At 45.8% G+C, this 22698-nt stretch overlaps 1 protein-coding gene across 1 annotated transcript in view; it reads left to right on the forward strand.

The window, feature by feature from the left end:
* The window catches only part of MEGF11 (multiple EGF-like-domains 11), a 291887-nt gene that overhangs the window by 260756 nt on the left and 8433 nt on the right, over nt 1-22698 (forward strand). The window contains exons 22-24 of the mRNA XM_014946132.1: nt 5432-5550; nt 14191-14257; nt 21448-21504. Of these exons, the coding sequence (XP_014801618.1) occupies nt 5432-5550; nt 14191-14257; nt 21448-21504 (243 nt within the window). The remainder of the gene's footprint in view (nt 1-5431; nt 5551-14190; nt 14258-21447; nt 21505-22698) is intronic.

A 22698-nucleotide genomic window follows, 5' to 3' on the forward strand; every position in this document is an offset into this window, starting at 1 on the left:
TACATGATAAGGGGAAAAAAATCAGCCTTGGACCTCCTCCCGCTGCCTTTTTTTTTTTTTTTTTTTTAATTTTAGCTTTGCACAAGCTCTTGCTTAAGCTGCCCATTTGGGTAAGAAATGTATGAAAATGTTGCCAGAGAGGGCTCGTTGGGTCCTTGGCTGGTTGCCAGCACAATTTGGCCTGAAATTTGTCACTTCGACATCATTTGAAGAGCCAGACCATGAACATGTGAAAGACAACTGTGGCCCATCTCAGCAGCAGCGAGGCTCCAAGTTCCAAGAGAGCAGATCACAGCTGCTGGCAGGGAAAAATGTTCTGAACTTTTCAGCGATCCATTTCTTTCACGCTGGCACTTTATCCATTTATTTACAGAGCCTGCTACACCTCATTTACTTCTGTGCTTTTCTCGTTAATGTATGTGTAACCCAGCCTGCTTAAGAGGCTTGCAAATTTGCAAATAAACTTGCAAATTTGAAAATAAGGAGAGGAATATTGCTGAGGTTGGGAGTTCCTGACTGGAGTAATTGAGCTTCTCCTTTCTGATAAGGGAACAAAAATCCCCCAGTTGTTTTTTCTTCATATTTTACCATGAACGGAGACTTCCCAATGGACCTGATGGGATCCCAGTCTGACACTCTGCAAGAAGTCCAAGAAAAGGCTAATGCTAAGAAAGGATACTCTGATCCTTCGAAGTTAACGTAGACAGATGACTTTCCTCCTCTAGCCACAGAGAGAAATTCATTATGTCTGAGGACGTTGGTAGTCCAGGACTGTAAAGCAGATTATGTCTTTGGGGGTATTGCATCTCCTCATACAATGTTCCTCACATGCCTTTCAGGTGCAGCCTATCCCAGAGCTCCTGACACCACATGGTGCTTAGGTACTTGAGGAAAAAAACTACTTTGGGTATGGCTGAATTCCTGGATACGTCCTTCAGCTGCATTGGACCTGGGACCTCCTCTGGTCCTTGGGCAATGACAGTGAATTCAATTCTTGCCCCTGTGGCTTTGCTGCTCTCTGTCAGCTCCATTTGTAAAAAACCTGAAGTATCAGGTCCTTACAGTCCCGCACAGCACCAGGTCAGTGATGTTGTAGGGGTTTCTCTAGAAAGAAACTGGATATTTCCTTCCCATTCATTTCAATCAGTGATGGGGATGCAGACACTGGCCCTTTTCTTTCTTTTTTCTTTTATTTGTGCAGTCCTTGTAGTAATATAAATTTTATGACTCAGGAAGCTGGTGCTGAGTGGGGTCAGCCATATCTTGCTGGAGGTCACAAAAACAGTTTTCTTCCTGCCTTGAAAAGCTCTGCTATCTGAGCTTGCGGGGGAAGACCAGTAAGTTAGAAATCATGCTGCTCCATCTTCATCTCATTATAAATTGTCTGCAGGTATCAGCATTGTTTCAAGTTTTGGTCTTTGTTTTAAAAAGGCATTTACAGATTCTGGACAAGGGCTTCTGAAAGCTTCTTTCCAAATTCTGACTGTCCTCCAGTATGTTCTCCCACTGAAACTTTCCACCCACCAGTAGCCTTCCCAGGCTTGGCCTTACCGATGCTGTTTTCATCCTTTCCCTTCCATAGAGCAGAGAGGCAGCAAAAGGTGCTGACATGCACCTTCCCCAGCAGAAAATGGGGAGATGGGTCCTGAGACAAGATCACAGATAAGAAACAGGGGCTCAGCGTGGCTGGATGGCAAGAACAACATGTGTGTGTCTAAGTGCCTGTGTGCATTTGTGCGTTGCAGCAGACGCTGAAGGACAGCAGCAATATTACATAGAGGTAACAGGGATTTCAGCTTTCACCTGGAGTCTTGTTTGCATCTTTGGGGCAGAATACTGTGCTGAAGTACCTGTCTAATTAATATAATCTGGTTTAAACCCATGGACTTGGGCAGGAATTCCACCTGCACCATGACTGCAGTATCCAGCCCTATGATGGCTAACCTGAATCACCACTGTTGTTGCTTTACTTGTTTACTCTTGTTAGGGTGGTGTTGTCGTTGTTTCTGAACAGAGTCACATCTGCTCCTGGAGGCAGTAAATTCTTCCAGCACATTAATTTATTTCTGGAGGATGTTTTTGGTCTTTACGTCTTCAGCTCTTCTGATGCTGATAATCCCTGCATATGTGTGAGAGAGATTATAAGGCAGGGGAACCCCCTGGGCAGCCCTTAGACTCTTTTGCGTTTGTGGATGAAGGATGTGGCAGCAAAACACACACTTTGCCCAGCAGCCAGTGGGGAAGAAAACCAGCCATGCTGGGAGAGCTTAACCACAGCACATGGATTTGAGAGCAGACTTTCCTAAATAAGCTTGAAATAAAAATTGTGCTCCCCAGCATGAGAACGGTGCATCGCATCCAACAAAAGAGTTTGAAGCGCAGGTTGTTTCATTCAAAGAGATGGGGAGAGAAGGGAGAGCTATGTGGTAGCACTGGGGAACAGCAGAGATTCTTTTCAGGACTTTCACAAAGACTTGGTTATGGGCTGACGTGAAGCTTGAGGTCTTAACAAGGTCTTAACAAACTTTCTGCTACGGGTGAATCCTGCGCTGAGAGCCAAAACCTAAGCAAAGCTCGATGCAAGTACAGCATCACGGATCCTGCAGCCTAGACGTGACATTTACAGAAATGATCTGCAGATGATGTGTGGTGGGAGGTGACAGAGTGAACCTTCCTGCTTGGAGTCTTCAGCCACCCCACTGACACTTCTGCATGGGTGGAGAAGAGTCGCACGAAAAGAAGAAGAAGAAAACCGTTCCATTTTGCAGCTTGCCATATCTGGGTCCCACACAAAAAGAAGAAAACAGTTCCATTTTGCAGCTTGCCATATCTGGGTCTGTATTCACTGCAGAGTGCTTGCTTTTTCCCTTTATCACGGTTGGCCATGTGCCCACTTTCCACACTCCACTGTCCTGCTGCTGCTGTGGGATGGGGACCCATGCTCTTTGTGTCCCCCCCAGCCCTGGCTCAGAGCAGAAGCTCGGTCTTTCAAGTGATAGAGTGTCCTGGCCTTCATCCAGACCTCATGTGTCTTCCCCTGGAGCACAGCCTCAGGCTTGAGGGGCTCACGGCAGGACTCTGCCATGATGGATCCCTTCACAGGGCTGATCTCCCCATGTTAACATTAACATAACCTTTGGGGTTTTTTTTCTATTTTGTTTTCATTTAAATAATTCCTTTTCTTTTAGGCATTTAAGTCTCTGCTTACTGTTCAGAGCAGAATTAAATTCTCACCTTTGGAAAGAGAGGGTTTTGTGCGGGTTGTGGTTTATTTTTTTTTTCAGCTGGGATAGCATTAGATTTGAATTTGATGTATTTCCAGCCAGCAGTTGTAAGAGCTTCATGAATAAATGTGTAGAAAATGGACTGTGCTATCAAGGTAAATCAGCCTGGGTGGGTACTTAAATATCGACCAAATGGAACTGTGTAGAAGGAGGAATTCTGAGTGTATGGTGCTGCCTGCAACGAAGGAGGGAAAGATTTTTGGTGATGCAGGCTGGTGTATGAGCTCAGATCCATTAATGCAGCACTGGGCTAAGTAGTAGGGCAGCCTGTTAGACTTTTCCAGCAGCTCATTTCGGGTGCACGAAACAAGCTAGGGCCAGATAAGCTGGGTGTGAAGTTGTAATGTGTCGGCTGGATTGCAGTGAGGTCGGGATGAGCCCTCTTATCTGGCAGCAAAGGCAGGGACCGTGGCTCTTCTCCTCCCAGCCGGTCCTTCTCCCCGCAGCTGAGCGAGGGCAGGACAGATAAGGGAAGGGGGGAGGCAGAGCTGGTGTGACTCAGCCATCAACACTCACCTACAAAGCAGAAAGACACGGATTCAAGTGTCTATATTTAACTGGGACGGCGGGTTGTGAGGAGGATGGGTGAGCTCTGTGCCCCTGGGGAACTGGTCCAGGGCTGTGTGAGAGCAGCTGTGTTTGCCATGGGCGTACACTGATGGCCGTGTTTGGGTGGCAGCCCCACTTCTCATTTTCAGCCCCCAAAAGGTACCTGTTTCTTGTTAATTCTATTGCACATATCACCAAGTTATAGTTAGGGGAGATGGCAAAGTCCTGGCTGCTGAGCGGCGCAGTGCCCGGCTGAAGGGAGTTAAACACAAAGACTTTTAATTCTGGAATCCCATCCTGATCTGAGACACTGCGTTAGCAATAACCTCTGAAAACAGCTAGGGCTAAAAGGCTACAAAATACAGCTGACCTTAAATATTGCTCTGCGTGTTCCAGCAGAAAATAAAGGCCGGGTCAGAGAGGCATGTGCCTGTGCTGTCTCCTCTCAGCTGTGTGCCACCGCGCCGCTCTCACAGACACCCTGCAGATAAAACACTTCCTTCAAACAGCATATTTAGCAGTAAATTAAGCTAAATCTAGATCTCCACAAGATGTCAGTAAAGCAAAGTGCATGTTCACAGGAATGCAGAGGGCAAGGAGAGGTGGCTGATGGTAACAGGGGACCCTCTCCCACAGCTGGGTCCCTGTCCCTCCTCACCCATCTGCTGCCACCCTTCATCAAAGATCTCCAGTGGTGGGGACAAGCAGCCAGCCTAGTACTTCATTACCCTTTCCATGTGAAAGTGTTTCCTAAAACTAACCTTTCTGCCTAGAATTTAAGCCTGTGGTTTATTAAAACTAACCCGTGCATTTACTTCTTACAGGGTGTGGCTGTTTAAATGCTGCTGCTTCCGTTTAAATTTTTCATCCTTTCTTCTGATGGCGCTTTGAAATATTTATCAATTTGTTATTAAGCTGGAACCAGATTGGGATTGATGTTTTCATTAGAACTGCCAGCATAAATATGATGCCTTTCTTGGTAAATTATTTTGTTTGGTAAATGTGTTCATAAGGTAAAGTGAGGAAATAGATAAAGCGTCTCTAAGAGTAACAATGTGACTGCCCAAGTTTGCCTTTCAGTGCTGCAGCTTTCTTTTTTTCTAAGCCTTTGCACCAAAAAGTTATGTAAAATGTTCTGGACTCCTTGGTACAGTGATAACACCTTGATTTCTAACATTAACTACCTTCTTTGTAACAAAAAGAGTTTTAATAATTGTTTGATAACCACAAGGGTTGTTCTCATCAGTAGCTCTTACACGTGTTTAAGGAAGAAACTGCCACAGACCATCCATCTCCTGAATTTTGCATTTCTTCCCTTATCTGTGAAGCAGCCGGACTGTCAGGAATTATTTTTTTTAAGATCTTTGAAAAGATAACATTGTACTAATTAAATATTTTGCTTTTTTATCTTATACTTAATGCTAATAGTCAAGAGCTTCATGCTATGATAGTGCAGGATAGATTTTATCAGGAGATGTTTTGTAACACCCAGCGCTTTAATGAAGTTTTCTAAATTAGATTGTCTCTATCATGTTTTCAGTATCTTAAGAATCATTATGGCTTCCGAAGTATTTTGTGATGACTTGTTTTCTTCCCAGATATATCTCAAGGTAGCGGCAGTGTACATTGCTTTTCCAATCCAAGCTACCACACTCTCTCATGTGGTGTGACTTCACGCTTCTTTACCAGTAATGTGGATGGAAACAGCTCCAGTAAGGTAGATATTACCCTGCCGCACCGTAGCCATGTTCTTATCAGTTCAAGGAAATGAACCAAAGCAATGCCTGTTGGATCCCGTTGTCTGCCAGCATTATTTAAAAGTCCAGCATAGCAGTTCCTGACATTGTAGCTCTGACAGACACAAAAAAGGTCTGTTTTTCCCTGTGTCTGTCTTCATAATCTGTGTGTGGTAACTGGAGTTTCAGCACATGCCTGTCTGGGTCAATAAGCCTCGGTGTCTTAGCCACTATAAGGTATGTTTGCTTCTCAGAAAAGATAAATAACTAGATAATTGTAATTATCCATTAATATAACAGAAGTAAATCAATGAAGCATTAAGTCAGTAATCTAACTTTGCTATATCATTGTTTCCCAGCTCAGGAGACACACAAATTTCCTGCTGACACAGACAAGCAAATAGATGCGGGCAGGTATCCAGGGTGCTTCTGAGCACTGTCCTGGTCCAGGGGCGTTCTGAGAGCTCTGCTGTTACTTATGGCTCTCCAGCAGAGCTCTTCAGACAGTATTGCTCGAGCATCCAGGAGTATCTTACTTATCCCACGTTGCTAGTGATTCCCTAGGACCATTCACGGGCTACACTATTACTCAATTCACCACTTTAGCAATAGATCTAGAAATGGTAAATGGTGAGACGGCTCTTCCTTTAGAGCCTCCATCAGCCAAGGTAGGGCAAAGGGTAGGGAGCAGAGGCAAAAGGAAATGCAATTGATTTCATCAAGGCTGTCAGCTTTAAAAATGATGCAGGCTGTGTTGTCTTAATCCAAACATAGCTCTGCTAACTGGAAAGCCATAAGACTAAGATTAATGCAAAAAAGAGCCTGTTCTACGAGACAGGCTACGCGAAAATATTTCTACATGTGCTGCTGTAAGTAATTTCTTGGCTATTAAAAGAAAATCTCATTATAATGTAATAAAAGGGCTGGCACCAGAGATTTCTCAAACAAAAGTTTAGACAGATGTGTAAATACGGTCCCCTTGCATAGTGCATTTTTGCTCCCCAAATTGAAAGTGCAAATGCTCGTAATGTCAAACTCAGGATGAGCACCATGAGTATGGGTCTGGACCACTAATCCTGTTGCGGTAATTTAAATTAATTCAGAAAAGGTCAAAGCAAGCACCTATCTTGATTTCCTAGCCTGCAGTGCCATCTTGTCACAAAGCTACTTCAAATATGAAGCTGCCAAAAATGTTTCAAATTCAAGAGCTGCATTTGGACTAGCCTGGAAGCCTCTTGCCTTGCTGCAGCACTGGCTATCAGTGGTCGGTCAGCAGGGCGTCCTGGTGCTCGAAAGAGAAAAAACAATGGATCTGGTATTTTTGGGGCACTTAATCAGAATATATGCCCTGACTTGTCCTTTAGATCTCCCACTATCTTACTTATTCATGAGAATGCTTTGCAGTACTGAATAGCTGAGGATGGCCAAAAATATGCTGCTTCTGTCTATGCGGTTCTCCAGCCAAGTAAGACAAAAGAGCATATAAAGCCCCTAATGGCTGCCTTAACGAGTTTCATTTCCAAATCAGTTTGTCTGGTGCCATTCCCTCCTCCTGCAGGGAAATGTGCACAAGTTGTACTTGGAGGATTCATTTCTTTATAGTGCCAGCTGGGGTCACAAAGGAACCAGCACAGATGCAGAATGAAAAAAAAAAAAACAGCAGAGGCATCTCTGAACTGCTGAGCCAGAGCCCTGGCTGTTCTCCTCCCTGTGCTCAAAGGAGATCCTGCCTTGAGGCCATGGACTGGAGCCATTTCTCTATCACTTCTCCCAGAGAGACAGCTTGGGCAAAGGTACAAAGCCAGGGCCATGGGGAGATGCAGCCCTGCTCTGGTTTGAGGCTTTGTCTCTTGTGTGCTCCCCCTGCCCCTCTCGTCCTCTTCTCTCTCTATGTCTTATTTTGCCTTCTCTCTCCTCTTCCCTTTGTGTTCTCTTCACTCTGTATTACCTTCCCTGTTTCCTCCCATATCCATTTTCCTACTGCTTCACTAGGGAAGCAAAGTGGGCAGGGATGGCTGAAGCAGAAGCCAGAAGGTCCAGCGTGGCACTGAGGACCGTAGTTTGTGCGACAGGTCTGTCTGCACAGAAAGGGAGCAGTGCCAAGCCCTCCCCCATCAATTCTAGGACCAGGCTCACCTCCTCGTTTCCCCTCTGCCAGACAGACATTTGGCCACGTCTCAGGACCCTACGTGTGTCCTGAAGGTAAAAAAAAAAAAAAAAAAAACAAGGAGGGGGGAGAGGGAACACTGCATACAAGTAGGTGTGAAGGCATTAAAATCCTCCTGGTGTACACAGGACTGGTTAGTTGTGCCATGGGAGTGCGCAGAGTGGAACACATGCAGGCAAAAAGCAAGTGGGAGGATAAGGGGGAGCATATGAGAAGAGCCTAAAAAAAGGCTTGGCTTCTTTTATCCAGCAAAATGAATGCTGAGAGGGAGTATGATTGCCATCTATAAATACAACGAGGTAAACACTAGGAGGGAGAAGAGCTATTTAAGTTAGATGACAGAGCTGGCACAATAACAAATGAGGATGAACTGGCCATGAATGCATCGAAGCTGGAAATTAGATTTCTAACATCAGATCAGTGAGATTTTGGAATAGCTTCCCAGTAAGCCTAATGGGACAAAGAAATCTGATTACTGTTAAAATGGAGCCTGATCAGCTATCTAAGTGATTATATGGCTGGGTGTTTGCAGTAAAAGGCGGCTGGACTCGGCGATCTGAGCCCTTCCAGTCCGTGTGCCTAAAGCCAGCAGGAGGTGGAAGGGGTGAGCTGTGTCTCTGTGCAAGGACCAGGAGAATTGCTCTCCAGGGGTAAGGAGGAGGCAGAAAGCCAAAGTTTGACTTTTCCATATTAGCTCCTACAAGTAGGTTTTGCCTTTACTCTTATGACATGTGCAGCAGCAAATAATGACGATGCCGCAAGTTATCAAGGAGCATTGTCCGTGAACTCAAGTGAAACTCTGCCACAGGATTACTGCACAATTTTCTGAAGCAGATAACTAGAGATGCACACTTACCTCCGCACCTGTGTCCTCACCAGAGCTCTCATCGCTCGCGTTAGAGACCAGATTTTCAGACCCTGAAGTTCTAATTTGCTCAGAGGGAGTTCAGTGGGACCATTCACAGAACCACTCTCGGTGCTTCAATGCCAGCTCCGTATTTGAGGTTTTGAGTTGTGTAGGAATACGTCTCCCTTTTACAAAAGTCTCCAAAAGAGTGTGAAAAATACTCTTTATAAAGCATGAGGCTGCTGCGCTTGTATGCCATGAGCAAATGGAAGATTCTCACCTCGCTCTTTTGCAAAGCTCTTAATTCCACCCTCACTCCCTACCAAGGGAGAGCAGCATCACAGCTAGAGCCCAGGTGTTGCTGGTTTCTACAGACATCGTTAGAAGCAATTGCTATTAGCTGTGCTGAATTTTTAAAGCCAGCAGCTTCACATCTATTTAAGGAAGTTCTGAATTCTACCAAAGACTTTGCATAAAATTAGAACCTGCAAAACAGAGGTTGCTGGAAATGGCCTGACTGGATGCCACCCAGTTAATAAAAAGGAATTCAACCACAGAAAGCATCGTTAAAGTACCTTTGACAAAAACTTGCCCAAGAAAAAGGAATACTGCAAATACAGAATCACTGCAGAGCACTCGGGATGGCCACCTCAACCTGAGAAACACCCGCTTGGACCATGGAAGCCTGAAGTGAGTAATTGGAGAAGGTAATGGCAAAACTCTTAAGAATTGCTGTCTCAGAGGACAGAGGTATGATGGAATTCCTGCCAGCACTGACTTCCCTGATCACCCCGGGCTCCTTAGGAAACCTGAGCATTGACAAATGGCACCTGGGTGATCAGCTTGCACTGGGATCTACCCCGCTCTTTCAGGTGGGCAGGTAATTACTTTGCTTTACTCATGCCTGTATCTCCTTGATCTTAAAGGAAGAGTTGCCAGATATGAGGTATTTTTAACCAAATTGCTACAATTACACGCTAGGAATTTAGTGGACACATTTACTATGAAGTATTTTTTCCTCCAGAAAAAGCAATTTTGCTTCACACTAAAAATTGAAGTATCGTCTATCTTAAAAAAAAAAAAAGTTAACAAATTATAGTGTGTTAAGAAATGATAGCAGCACAAAGAGACAGCTATAATCACATTTCTTCATAATTACTACATTCTGAAAAACTTAGAAATGTCCCCAAATCATTTCATTTAAGAAAAAAAAATAATCAGTTCTAGCCCCTAGCTCTTCATGCCAAATTTTAGGTTTGTGAGCTGACTTATAAATCCTGCAAAAACACAGCTTTTAATAGCAACTCAAAGGCTTTAATAAATGTGATCTAAGTGGTACAGCTGGATTGAAAAAAATCAGCAATTGGTGTTATTGCTGCAAGTTTTGAAATGAAGAAAAAAGCTGTGGGCTCCACTGATGAAAGCCACCAGTGCCCTTAGAGGGGCTGTGCTGATTTTCAGGGGCTGAGTGTGGGGCCAGCAGCGTCAGCTGCTTCCTCTGGGACCACACTAAAAACCCATCTGCTTTTCATCTCTTGTGTGCTCTGACTGCCCCATCCCTCCCTACCGTGTCCCTGCTGGCAGGGTTTCTGTTCCTGGATTTGGGGAAGAACCAGGAGCTGCTGGATGATAAAGAGGTGGTCAACTGGGGGACCCCAGATGCACAGCCCGTGCCAGGAGCAAGGATGTGCTGTCACAGCTGCTGCTCTCGGGCAATGATTGCTCCAGAAATATTGCAGGGAACCAGCTTTATCAACTTTCTCCCTGCTCTGGGCATGTCCTTGAGGAGAGTGGCTGGTGCAAAGGTGCCTAATGAGCTGATGACACGTGTTCCCTTAGTGGGAATATAGAGAGACAGAAAAGGAGAAGGAACAGGACGAGGCAGTAGATAGAGCTATCACTGCGCTGCTGGTGCTGCCTGATGTGAGATTCATGGACTGTGGGGCCACCAGGGACCGTTGTGATCATCTGGCTTCGCTTCCTGCACAGTGCAGGGCACAGAACCGCCCGAATTAATGCCTCTTTCAAGGTCAGTGCTGGTGGCTCTGCAGCAGGGTCCCTTTCAGCCAGAGCCAGGCTTTCAGGTGGATTTGGAATGGGCTGCTTTCAATCCCAATGTGCATTAGTCTGTCTCTGTGTGTGTCTGTGAGTATACTTACATACAGATGTATATATATATCTATACACACACACACACGTGCATATCCCTGTGTGTGTGGTTGGTGAAGTCACACCATTGTGTGTCCTGAATCTTTCTTCCAGTCTGGATGTCAGCCCATTTGGAGCACGGTTACGTGCTTTGCAAATGATGAAACCTATTTGTGTAAAAGCTTCAGCTGAATAGCTCTAAAAATACTGTGCAGTTGCTTGTCGAGAGACCCAATGTGTTTGCGTGTGTGTGTGTGTGTGTGTTTGTGGGTGTGTGCGCTGCTGGTGCTGCCTGATGTGAGATTCATGGACTGTGGGGCCACCAGGGACCGTTGTGATCATCTGGCTTCGCTTCCTGCACAGTGCAGGGCACAGAACCGCCCGAATTAATGCCTCTTTCAAGGTCAGTGCTGGTGGCTCTGCAGCAGGGTCCCTTTCAGCCAGAGCCAGGCTTTCAGGTGGATTTGGAATGGGCTGCTTTCAATCCCAATGTGCATTAGTCTGTCTCTGTGTGTGTCTGTGAGTATACTTACATACAGATGTATATATATATCTATACACACACACACACGTGCATATCCCTGTGTGTGTGGTTGGTGAAGTCACACCATTGTGTGTCCTGAATCTTTCTTCCAGTCTGGATGTCAGCCCATTTGGAGCACGGTTACGTGCTTTGCAAATGATGAAACCTATTTGTGTAAAAGCTTCAGCTGAATAGCTCTAAAAATACTGTGCAGTTGCTTGTCGAGAGACCCAATGTGTTTGCGTGTGTGTGTGTGTGTGTGTTTGTGGGTGTGCACAGCCTTTTCTATCTGTGCTGTCTCCTGTCCCTGTGCTGTGCTTGCACTGTGGTTTCTCCTCTGTCTGTGTTTAAGCCAGGGGAGGTTACAGTTGGTGTCAAAACGTATCAGGCAACTTTCTGCATCCTGAATCAATGGGATTCAATCAGCAGGATCCACTCAATGAGGGCAAGGCTTCGCCTCTGGCTTTTACAAATCTTCCTCCAAATGAAGCCCAGTTTCTGCCATCAGATAAAAGCTTCTACATGTCAATGTGCAGTTTGTAATATATAGTGTAGTTGTTCTAAATGTGGTGCTTCTGGATCTGCAGATGCTTTCCCTGGAGATAAGGGAGAGGCTGCAGAGCTCTGCAGCTTTCTGCTCAGTGACCCAGCTCTGGGGACGCTGGCAGAGGAACCTCTGCCTGGCTGGGAGGGCTCTGCTGCTCCCTGCTGCCCTATTTAGAGAGGAATTTTTGCCAGAGGAGATTTCCTGACCCTAAGCCCTCCCCAGGGTGGTCACTGCCTAAACCAAGGGGCAGAGGAGCTGCACGGCTTCCCAGCCCCATCTCCTCCTCTTGGCCCAGCATTTCTCCTTCCTCTGTATTCCTCCACCTCCCGTGACATGGTGATTCCTTGCAGGTCACGGGGAGCAGATCCAACCAGCTGAACCTTTTAGCTTGGTGACTGCCCTGCCCTTGAGATTTTGTCCGTGTGACACGGCACAAAGCAGTGTCCCTGACTACAGCCTGGGACAACCCTTCTATCCCTCCCCATCTGGCTGTTCCTTTTAAGGAAATCTCTCCAAAGCAGGGTTTGGGCCATGGTGTCTCTTTGCCCAGCACCCTGCCCAGGGCACCTCACCCTTTGCTGGGCTCCTGAGCTGAAAGCACAACCTAAACGTATTTGTGACCACTCACTCAGCAGACGTGTGGGACTACATGTCCTGAGAGCAGAGGGCCATGTCCCCCTTCCCTGAGGTGGCCACGCACCACCAGCTCTTACCAGGAGCTCTGTGGGACACCAAGGAAGTCCTATGTGCAGGACAAAACCCAGATTCTGGGCTTCCTGCAAAGCCACCCGCAGTGTCTGGGGACAGCAGCTGCTCTGCAGACACAGGGACAACGTGGGGCTGCTGCACCCCAGAAGTGGGGTGGCTGTGGCACCAGAGGCTGGTCAATAGGACTACAAAGGTAGGTGGCAATACCTTTGGGGTCTGGCTGTAGGTGCTGGGTGCCAGCTGGGATTCTGTATCCCAGTAAACTTCAACACATTAGTGGGTTTTTTTTTTTGGTTGCAGGTCTTAAAAACCATTATGAAAGCTAAGGAAAAATTAATGAAAGATCAGGAAAAATGAAATGTTTTCATAATTTTGAATATTTTAATTTTAACCTCTTTTATTGTTAAGCATTTTCTTGTAAATACAGTAAAATAGCAGAGCTGAACCCTCTGATACAAAGGCAGGAGGCTTTCCAGTTTGGAAGCAGACACAGGAGAGCAATGATAACTTTACTTTTTAAGAAACGGGGTTGGGATTTGCTCTTGAACTGACACTTTGTCAGGACCAGCTGTACTTTCAGCAGGTGTGGCTTTCAAGGGAAAAACACCCAGGTGGAAAGCTCAGCAGCTTTAGCAACTACAGTGATTCATAGACCCTCCTTGCTGGGACTCACCTAATTAAAATAGTTTGGGTGGGAAGGGACCTTCAAAGGCCACCTAGTCCAACCCCCCTGCACTGAGCAGGGACATCTGCAACTAGATCAGGTTGCTCAGAGCCCCGTCCAACCTGACCTTGAATGTTTCCAAGGATGGGGCATCCACAGCTTCTCTGGACTTGAGTGATGCTGCTACAAAGAGCAGAAGAATGAGGAGCACGTTGACACGTGTGCTTAATGCTGTAGCCCCAACAGCTTCTCTGGACTTGAGTGATGCTGCTACAAAGAGCAGAAGAATGAGGAGCACATTGACACATGTGCTTAATGCTGTAGCCCCTTCCCCACCACCCCTCTCTGGCCGCACTGGGCACAGAGGGTCCCAGCTGCCACCCCACAAGAGGTGTTTTTCCAACAGCAGCATCTGGATGGCGGCCCTGGATGGGGCTTTATGCTTCCTTATTGCCAACGTTATTTTCCTTGAATTGAGAGAAATCCTGTAGTTGTCACATCTCTTTTAACTAAATACGTAGAAAGCAAACCCCCTTCATTCCCAACAGCTCCTGTGTCACATCTCTTTTAACTAAATACATAGAAGTATCAGCAAACCCCCTTCATTCCCAACAGCTCCTGTCTGCATGCTTGTGTCGATGGTTTTGATCCATCCATCTTCATTAGTTGTTTTGATGGTTTTGATCCATCCATCTTCATTAGTTAATTTGCAACTGCCAGCATGTCACTCCCTGTACACGGGCGTTCCAGTCGTGATTACTGGTTACTGAGGGAAATCCAGTATTTTCTAGCATGCTTGGAAAATCCCTTCGTTTGCTTGGTGAAGTGACTCTCCTTTGTGATTTTCCCTAATGCTAGTGAACAACTGTATCTTTATCATACAGATAAAGAACCCAAATGGTGAGGCCAAGGTAATAGTCATCTCCCATTTTTATTCGTGACATCATTGGGCTGAAGTCTTGGGTGGGAACTGTCTGTTTATTTCAGCATTAACCCATTATCATACTTTTTGAACAGCTCAGTAACAAAATCCTTGACAGAGAAACTGCAGACTGGAGACCCTACAGCTATCTGAATGAACTAGGTCAGTAATTTTTAAACAATTTAATCACTTTAGTAGACTTTAGAGCAATTCCAAATCCAAATCAGCCTTTCATAAAGGCATTAACAATAATGAAGAATATTGGTGTTGTCTTTATTTCACAGTCAGAATTGCCAGTGGTGAAAGATGGAGAATTGAAAATTGTTTCCTTTACCACAAACCGCAGATTGGGAAAGCAGAGTCAATATTCGTTCTAGTCCCCCTTCCCAGGTTGCTCAGTTGAATCACTATCATCTGCTCTGTAAATGTTTTTTTAAGGACTAACTTAGAACATTAAAAATTCAAATTTGGGATTTTTGTTTTTCTTTCATGCCTTATAAAGTTTAGCACTAAATACTGGCATCTTGATAAAACTCTGGCAGGCGCCTGAGTGTGTGATACACCCTGTTATCTCCCAGTTAATCACACAGTGGCCATTTTTCAGGCAATTTTGAACAACTAGCCAGTGCAAACAAGCCAAGAGAGAAGTTTAATTGCCCTTTCCGAGTTTATTCTCCCTGGCTTCAGTTTTAACAGGGTTTTTAGCAGCTCTTATCTCTAAACCTATCCAGATTTAGTGCTTTGGATGCCATTTGTTTTCCTATCTTGTCAGTGGCAGAAAGCATTTGCCCTTTCCTTTACTGGGCTTACTAATATCTTACTGAAAATTTGCAGCATGGGGTGAAGTGCAGTATTAAGTGGTATTACAGGGTTTTTAAGGTCAACTGTCTCAGAGCTGACATGGCAAAGGAATTAATATAGGACAGCACCAGGCATCACATCCTGTCACTGCTCTTTTGGTCTTCCCTGCATCAGGAAAATCACAAACCTGTCAAGCTTCAATGCAAAACCTTTTCCATCATTATCAGCCATTAATGTTTTCTTCTGTATAATAAGCTGCAGAACCGCCGTTGTGTTTATCTGTGCCTAACGTGGGGAGCTGGGGGTGGTGAGGATTTCCAAATGCTCCTCAAATCAAGTTAATTTTCCTTTTACCATTTTACTGCTTTGCTCACTAGCTTTATCTGTTTTTTTTTCTTGCGGTGCCCTGAACTCCCCCTGTGCCACATTTGTCCTGCACTCATGCATTTTATTTTGCCAGCAGAAGCGATGCTAAATGCCTTTGCAGTAAGAATGATGTAGAAGTGATAAATACTTTAATTAAGTGGTCTCCAGCAAAACAGTCACAATTTTTTCCATGGCATTTTGCATCCCAGATTCTCTCTTCTTTTTCTTTTTTTCCTTTGTTTCTTTCAAAATGTCTTTTTCACACTAATTGATAACAATGAGAGGTTTTTACCTTCCCTTTCAGAACCAAAATTAATGCTTGCTTATGCTAACTTTCATAATGTCAAATTCTTGCTCAGATCAAGGCCGTTTTTACACGAAACTGTAAAATGTTTTCATTTCATGTGATTACTTTTGTGCAATAAAAGCTGTGCTTACATGCCCAAATTTCAGAACAAAGCAAAAGACTTTAATATTGAATTGTAAACATAAAATATAAGTGAAGCCTAATAAGGTCACAAAGGAGATCTTGCATGGAAATACCAAAGAGGTAGGATGTGTATCACCTTCTCATCTCACTATGAGCCTCAGCTTTTATGGCACAGATGCCTTAGCTCACACATTGGAATTGCAGCCAAGTATTTTCCATGCCTGGATTCAGTTAAAAATAGTTAAAATAGCGGTGGACAACTCCTCTGCTGTGAAATATTATAGAGAGCAGATGTGTAAGTGAGCTGGAGGCAGGGCAGAGGACTTCAAGGGAAATTGAAGAGACATTTGGAACGGATGGAAAATGCTCAACTCTTCTGGTCACCTCCCTGGTTCTTCAGCCAGCGACGACTCTGGCTGAGGCAGGGACCCAAAGGACAGGCTTTTTGGACCAACCACATGAGCATCAGGCTCTCAAAAATGTCTGTAGGCTTGTTAGAAATCACAAGTGTCATAAATATAAATTATAAGTGGAGGAAAGGAAGTTGTAAGAATATCCATGTGAAAATTAACTCATCTTCTAAAACTTGCAATCATAAGGAGTTTTCTTAATTTTTTTAACTGCAAAATGCATTTCTGAGCAAATACTGTGCTCAAAGTTGGATACTGTCCAGACCTGTCCCAGTATTTGGGACCTCTAGTATTTGGAAATGCACGTGCCATCACTTTTGAGGGTCATGGCTGTGCTCAGACTGGATGTAAGCATCCAGGGGCTCTTCTATCAAGGAACACCTTGCTTCTTGATACCACACTGGATGCAGGGTTAGACTCCCCTTGGATCTGACAGCTCAGGGAGAGCAGGAGAAGCAGCTGCTCCCAAGGAGAAGATGCTGCCTGACTCAGGAGAAGGCAGGAGACTGTTTCCAGCAGAAGCAGAGAGCTGCTGCTCAGCTGGTTGCTGGTATCATGCCTTTTTCCGTGTGCTTGGCACCACAGCTCCTCGCTTCCAAGCAATGTATCTCTAGACCTGTGTCTAAAAGAGGATCAACAGAATGCTTGCTGGAAAGACCATCTGCTCTGCTTGTGTATCATCTCACAAAGGCAACCCCACAGGTAACAGGCACGTGAGTGCTTTAATTAACCCCTCTTTGCTCTCCTCGCTCTACCAGGCTGCACTTTCACAGCTTCGGAGAACACCTTTTGATTGATTGCTCACAGTTTGCATCATTGGCCTTCGCTGAGCCAGGAGTCATTCCTGAGACATTTTATTTGGAAAGGAAGAAAGTTGTTCCTTGAGGGAGCAGAGGAAGGGCTGTTCACACCAAGGGGGCTCAGGGCCAAAGGAGTAGTCCATTTCAAAGCCCACCAGAGACCATATTTCAGATGTGTGTCCTACACACTGCCACAGCAGCCCAGATCGAGGAGATGGAGCAAACGTGGCAAGGAACCAGGAGAGGGAATCCACCTGACCCAGCACCAGCTCCTGGGAAGAGCGTGGGGCTGGTGGCCAGGGGCTGTTTGCTGTACATGAGGCTAAGAAAATTCCTGGGAAGAGCGTGGGGCTGGTGGCCAAGGGCTGTTTGCTGTACATGAGGCTAAGAAAAATTATTCAGTCTTAATTCAGGACTCAATGTAACTTCTCAATGTGTACATTCCCTCTGATACCAAACGGGCTCTCCTTGAGTCTGGCAGGAAGGAGTTGTGTAGAAAAACATGGTGTAGCTCCTCTCTAAGTCAATGTGTACGTTCCTTCTGATACCAAACGGGCTCTCCTTGAGCCTGGCAGGAAGGAGTTGTGTAGAAAAACATGGGTCTTACATATATGAATGCATGTCTATGTGCATATATTATATATATAAGTATGCATATGTATATGCACTGTACTTACATACCCTGTGGATCTTACCAGACTGCAGGAATTTTGCCTCAGTTTTGCAGGAGTTCAGTTGCCAGGTTTGTTTTCTTCCCAGCTGGGAAATGCAAGGAGCAGAACAAAGCCTGTAATTTTGCTGTTGCCACGTTTGCTTGTGGGCTTCAAGTCCCAGTTTGTCAGGGAGGTAATCGTGTCTGTTAAATGGAGTTGGAGTCTAGTGATGGGCACGTTTCAGATTCTAACCGTGCACAAGTAATTCTCATGGACGTCTGGTAGAGACATCAGGGTTTGGGGACTCTGTGGTGCCAAGAAGAGGTGGCTTTGTCACCTTCACTGTGTGTCACTCCCTGCTCAATGCAGCCTACTCCTGCTGTTTTCAAGGAATGGCTTGTCTTTGCATTTTCTATTTGCTGTCTCTTGTTGCAGAGCTGGAATTGGTTGCCCTGTGACTAATCTCACTCGCTCTGGTCCAGTCTGCATTAAGCAATTGCAGAGTCCAGCTTCCAGCTCCTGTTCCAAGCAAGCCAAAAGTCCTAAACCACCTACTGAGTTCAGAACAGGTTGTTACGCTCATTAGCTTGAGTGCTGGGCACAGCAGGCTGCAGACAGAAATGGTTTTATCTGTAATGTTTTTTTAACAGCAGTCCTCAGTGCAGAGACTAAACTGTGATTTGCAGCACCTCTTGAGTGACTCGAAGCTGGAGTTATTCCAGAGGACCAAAGCCACAAAGTTTGATTCAGAGCTGACTTGGCATTTTTCTCAAAGCCAAGAGGTGTGGAAAAATATTTCCAGCCGAGACCGTGATTTCACCCCAGCAGACAATTTTGCTTCAAACTTAAACCCAGACTTCCCTGAAGTGCAGGTCCCTGACCTGTTTAGGCCTTTTCCACATTAACTACTTTAGCAGTTTCAGAAATAATTTATCGGTCATTCATTTCAATCTCCTGAGGAATGCAATGAATACACAACAATGGGTCGTAAACCCCACAGAATTGTAACAGACATAAAAGAAGACTAAAGGTTGGGAAGGGGAACAGGTTGGGAAGGGTTTTGAGGGGCTGTGTAGCCCTCCCAACGCAGCGTCAAGCCCTGGCAGGTGTATCCCACCTTTTCTTGGCCATCCTCCCATCAGAGGGATTCTCAGTTTTCTCCACCTGCCCTGGAGGAAGCAGGAACTGAGCTGAAGCTGGACGATGGGCTGTTTTGCAGCTCAGTGTGGACAAGGAGTGCCCATCACCCGACTTGGAACCAGAAGTCAGGTTGATGCGGACAGTCCCTGTGTGAATACGACAGCCTGTGCTCCAGGAGGGTCTCACAGCGAGTTTGGGCTTACTCAGAGCTGGCACAGGCATCTCTGCTGCTGCAGAAGCCCTTCCAGTCACGCCTGACATTTCCAGTAGGACTGGCAGGAGCCGACACGGAGCTGAGCTAACAGGATGTGCTCAGAAGGTGGAGTTCTTCGCCTCCGAAAGTGCGGGTTGATATGCTCCGGGAGGGTCTCACAGCGAGTTTGGGGTTACTCAGAGCTGGCACAGGCATCTCTGCTGCTGCAGAAGCCCTTCCAGTCACGCCTGACATTTCCAGTAGGACTGGCAGGAGCCGACACGGAGCTGAGCTAACAGGATGTGCTCAGAAGGTGGAGTTCTTCGCCTCCGAAAGTGCGGGTTGATATTGCTGCATCCTCCCAGCAGCCCCAAGGCTCCAGCCTTCCCTCAGGACGTCACAGTGGCAATGGGAACATTTCTGTAAAGATCTGATGAGGATGCTCAGAACAGATGCAACGTTCTTGTACAAGGATGGACTGTGCAGTGAGCACAGCTGGGTAACCTCTGGTTTGATGTCACTTATTCTTCATGGTCCTTATGCTAACCTTCTCATCAATCTCCAGCAGTTATGAGGACACTGTCCTACAGGGTCACTCCTGTGTTTTTTGCTGCTTGCTTTGTCTCTAACTCTGACATGGCTGGTCAATATTTTAAAGTTACTGGGGAAGGCTAGATTATGGTCCTAAGCAAATTATTCATCCCAGTCTTCTGATGCCAGAGACTCTTCCAGTGCTGCTGGTGCATTACGTGTCTATTGCAGGCTCAGCAGAAGGTTCTCAAATGGTTTGGGGGGGTGTCACTCTGGGCCAGAAGGGGAAGAGCCCATCGGGTACACCCCCAGCCCTTTTCTTGTGCTTAGGGATGGACGTGCTGAGAATCAGAGCAAAGGGGTTTGTCTTTGATGTGCCACTAACACATTTACTGTCCAATGTAGTGATTTTTTTCCTTATTTAGCGAAAAGGCAAGGCTGCTGTGGAGAAGGGACTGGTTCAGCATTGCCAGTGTCAGTGACAGCTTTTTCTGTAGAGACCAAAGGACATGGAAGGACAAATAGCCAGGAGCCCTCTGGGACACGCTGTTTGCAGGGCTCTTTTACCAGCAGAACTGGTTTGATGTCATTTATTCTTCATGGTCCTTATTCTAACCTTCTCATCAATCTCCAGCAGTTATGAGGACACTGTCCTACAGGGTCACTCCTGTGTTTTTTGCTGCTTGCTTTGTCTCTAACTCTGACATGGCTGGTCAATATTTTAAAGTTACTGGGGAATACTAGATTATGGTCCTAAGCAAAATTATTCATCCCAGTCTTCTGATGCCAGAGACTCTTCCAGTGCTGCTGGTGCATTACGTGTCTATTGCAGGCTCAGCAGAAGGTTCCCAAATGGTTTGGGGGGGTGTCACTCTGGGCCAGAAGGGGAAGAGCCCATCGGGTACACCCCCAGCCCTTTTCTTGTGCTTAGGGATGGACGTGCTGAGAATCAGAGCAAAGGGGTTTGTCTTTGATGTGCCACTAACACATTTACTGTCCAATGTAGTGATTTTTTTCCTTATTTAGCGAAAAGGCAAGGCTGCTGTGGAGAAGGGACTGGTTCAGCATTGCCAGTGTCAGTGACAGCTTTTTCTGTAGAGACCAAAGGACAAATAGCCAGGAGACCTCTGGGACATGCTGTTTGCAGGGCTCTTTTACCAGCAGAACTTACTTATTTGATTGGGAATCCCATTAGCCACAAAGACATTTCTTTCTCAGTAACCAAATTTGTGTTGATTTTGCTAGTCAATAAAAAAATATCAGACCCTATAGTTAAACAGATTTAGAGACTTACATTAGATTTTCCTTTTGATTGATATCTGGGATAATTTGCAGTAGTGAAAACAGAAGAAGTTCCCATCCCCTTTTGTGTTGGCCCCGATAAGGAGCAGCAAGTTCTTATGGAGTCGCATAAGACAGAAATCTTTGCTCTCAGGTGCTACATTTCCAGACCCCTGTGGCCACTGAGGGACTGTCACCACATCAGTTACTGAACTGTGCAAATTCATAAGCCAAGCCATGTAAGTTAATTTAGAAAGATTGCACACACCTTAGAATCTAAGACTGTGAATTAAATAACATACCATCCATGAAAGAAACACAGCCTAAAATTAGCCACGGAATAATGGAACGTAACCCACAGACTCAAATTTGAAAGGATTATGTTTTAGGCTTCTTTTACTAACCCAACCTAGTGTTTCAATAATGAAGGTATCAACAGATGCTTTTTGCTTTTTTTTTTTTTCCCTGTTCTCCTGACGGATAGCTGTTCTTGGTAATGAGCAGCACCCTGCTTCAGGAAAGCCCTCCCTTCCCGGGAAGCTCTTAAGCATTGCATAATTTTCGGCGTGGACAGAATCCCCACAGAAGCTGAGTGCGTGCCTACAGCTGAGGATGTGCTTAAGAGCCTCCCTAAATGAGGGCCTTGATGTACAATTTAGAGGGAAGAATATGTGCTGCTCAGTAGTCAAAGCGATCCAATTTACATAAATATTTATTTGTTTTCCATTATATATCATTTTTATGCAGGTGCTTGTGGGATGGATAGACGTCAGAACACATACATAATGGAAAAAAGCTTCAAAGGTATGGTATCCAGTGCCTGCAGCCACCCTGGCAAAGAGTTTGAGGAGGGTGTCGTAGAAGAGGTGAGATAGGAGCCCTGAGCCCCCGGGAGCGTGGCCGTGCAGAGACAGAAAGGGACAGAGCAATTACCTCCAAAAATCCGCCGGCACGGCTCAGCTGGCAGCGCTCTGCACTCCCAGCCAGATGTCTGGGGCCCATGAATTATGGATGCGAGTCCTTGCGAGGCCGAAGGCTGCTGCCTCGGCAAAGCAGCGTGAGATACAAAGGGAGGGCTTTGCTGCAGGGACAGGAGGGGCAGGCGGAGTCCTCTGGCCAAGGGAAGCTCTTTTAGGACCTCTCAGCCGTCCTACGAGGGCTTTCTGGTGGCAGTTGCTGGTGATGATAGACTGGTGCGTTTCCCGGCTCAGTCTCAGGTCCATGAGGCCCGTAGCTCTCCTGAGCTTAAACAAGGCCACTAGAAAAAACAAGCTGACCCTCCTACGTGGCCTTCACTGAAAAAGATTTATAGCAGAGCTTGAGAAAAGACCTCACTCGGTACATTAACCAGTCACGCTGGCACGAAGCAATTAATGGGCATTGACTCCAGGGCACTTCTAAAAAGGGATTATAGATGAGTCATGAGCACAAGGCCCAGTGATTTTCACATTTCAGTTGTCCTCCAGGCTTACATTCAAAATATTCCATGTATGGACTACAAGACCACCAGGCGCAGTGGTCCCCACAGGCTCCCGACTGCCTGGGCTGGGGTTTGGCACACTGAACTTGTGGGCCACAATATGGAGCAAGGAGTCAGTCTCATTCAGAATAGGCAGATTTCAGGCCAAGGTCATGGAATTCAAGGCTGTTGGGTCTGTATAGGACCAGGTGGGAAGGTCCCTCCATCAGCCGAGGAGGTAAATACCACACAGCCTCTTTCTGTAATGTCCCAGAGCTGGTATCAGCTGAATAATGAGGAAAATGGTACCTACAGATAGAGCTGGTTTCAATTTGCCCACTGGGATGCTGTGGCCGAGGTGTTACAGAGCAAGACTAACGGGGACCACTGAAAGCTGCTCCTCATGAAACTCAATGACCATCTTATAGCCAGGCCTAGAGAGCACTAATCACTTCGTAGCTGCTGTTTACAAAATGAAGTGGTATAGGATTTAAATATAAATTATATATATATGTGCACCTTGCCACATAGAACCACCG

Source organism: Calidris pugnax, unplaced genomic scaffold, assembly GCF_001431845.1.
Source record: "Calidris pugnax isolate Ruff unplaced genomic scaffold, ASM143184v1 scaffold134, whole genome shotgun sequence".
NCBI classification, from domain to species: domain Eukaryota; kingdom Metazoa; phylum Chordata; class Aves; order Charadriiformes; family Scolopacidae; genus Calidris; species Calidris pugnax.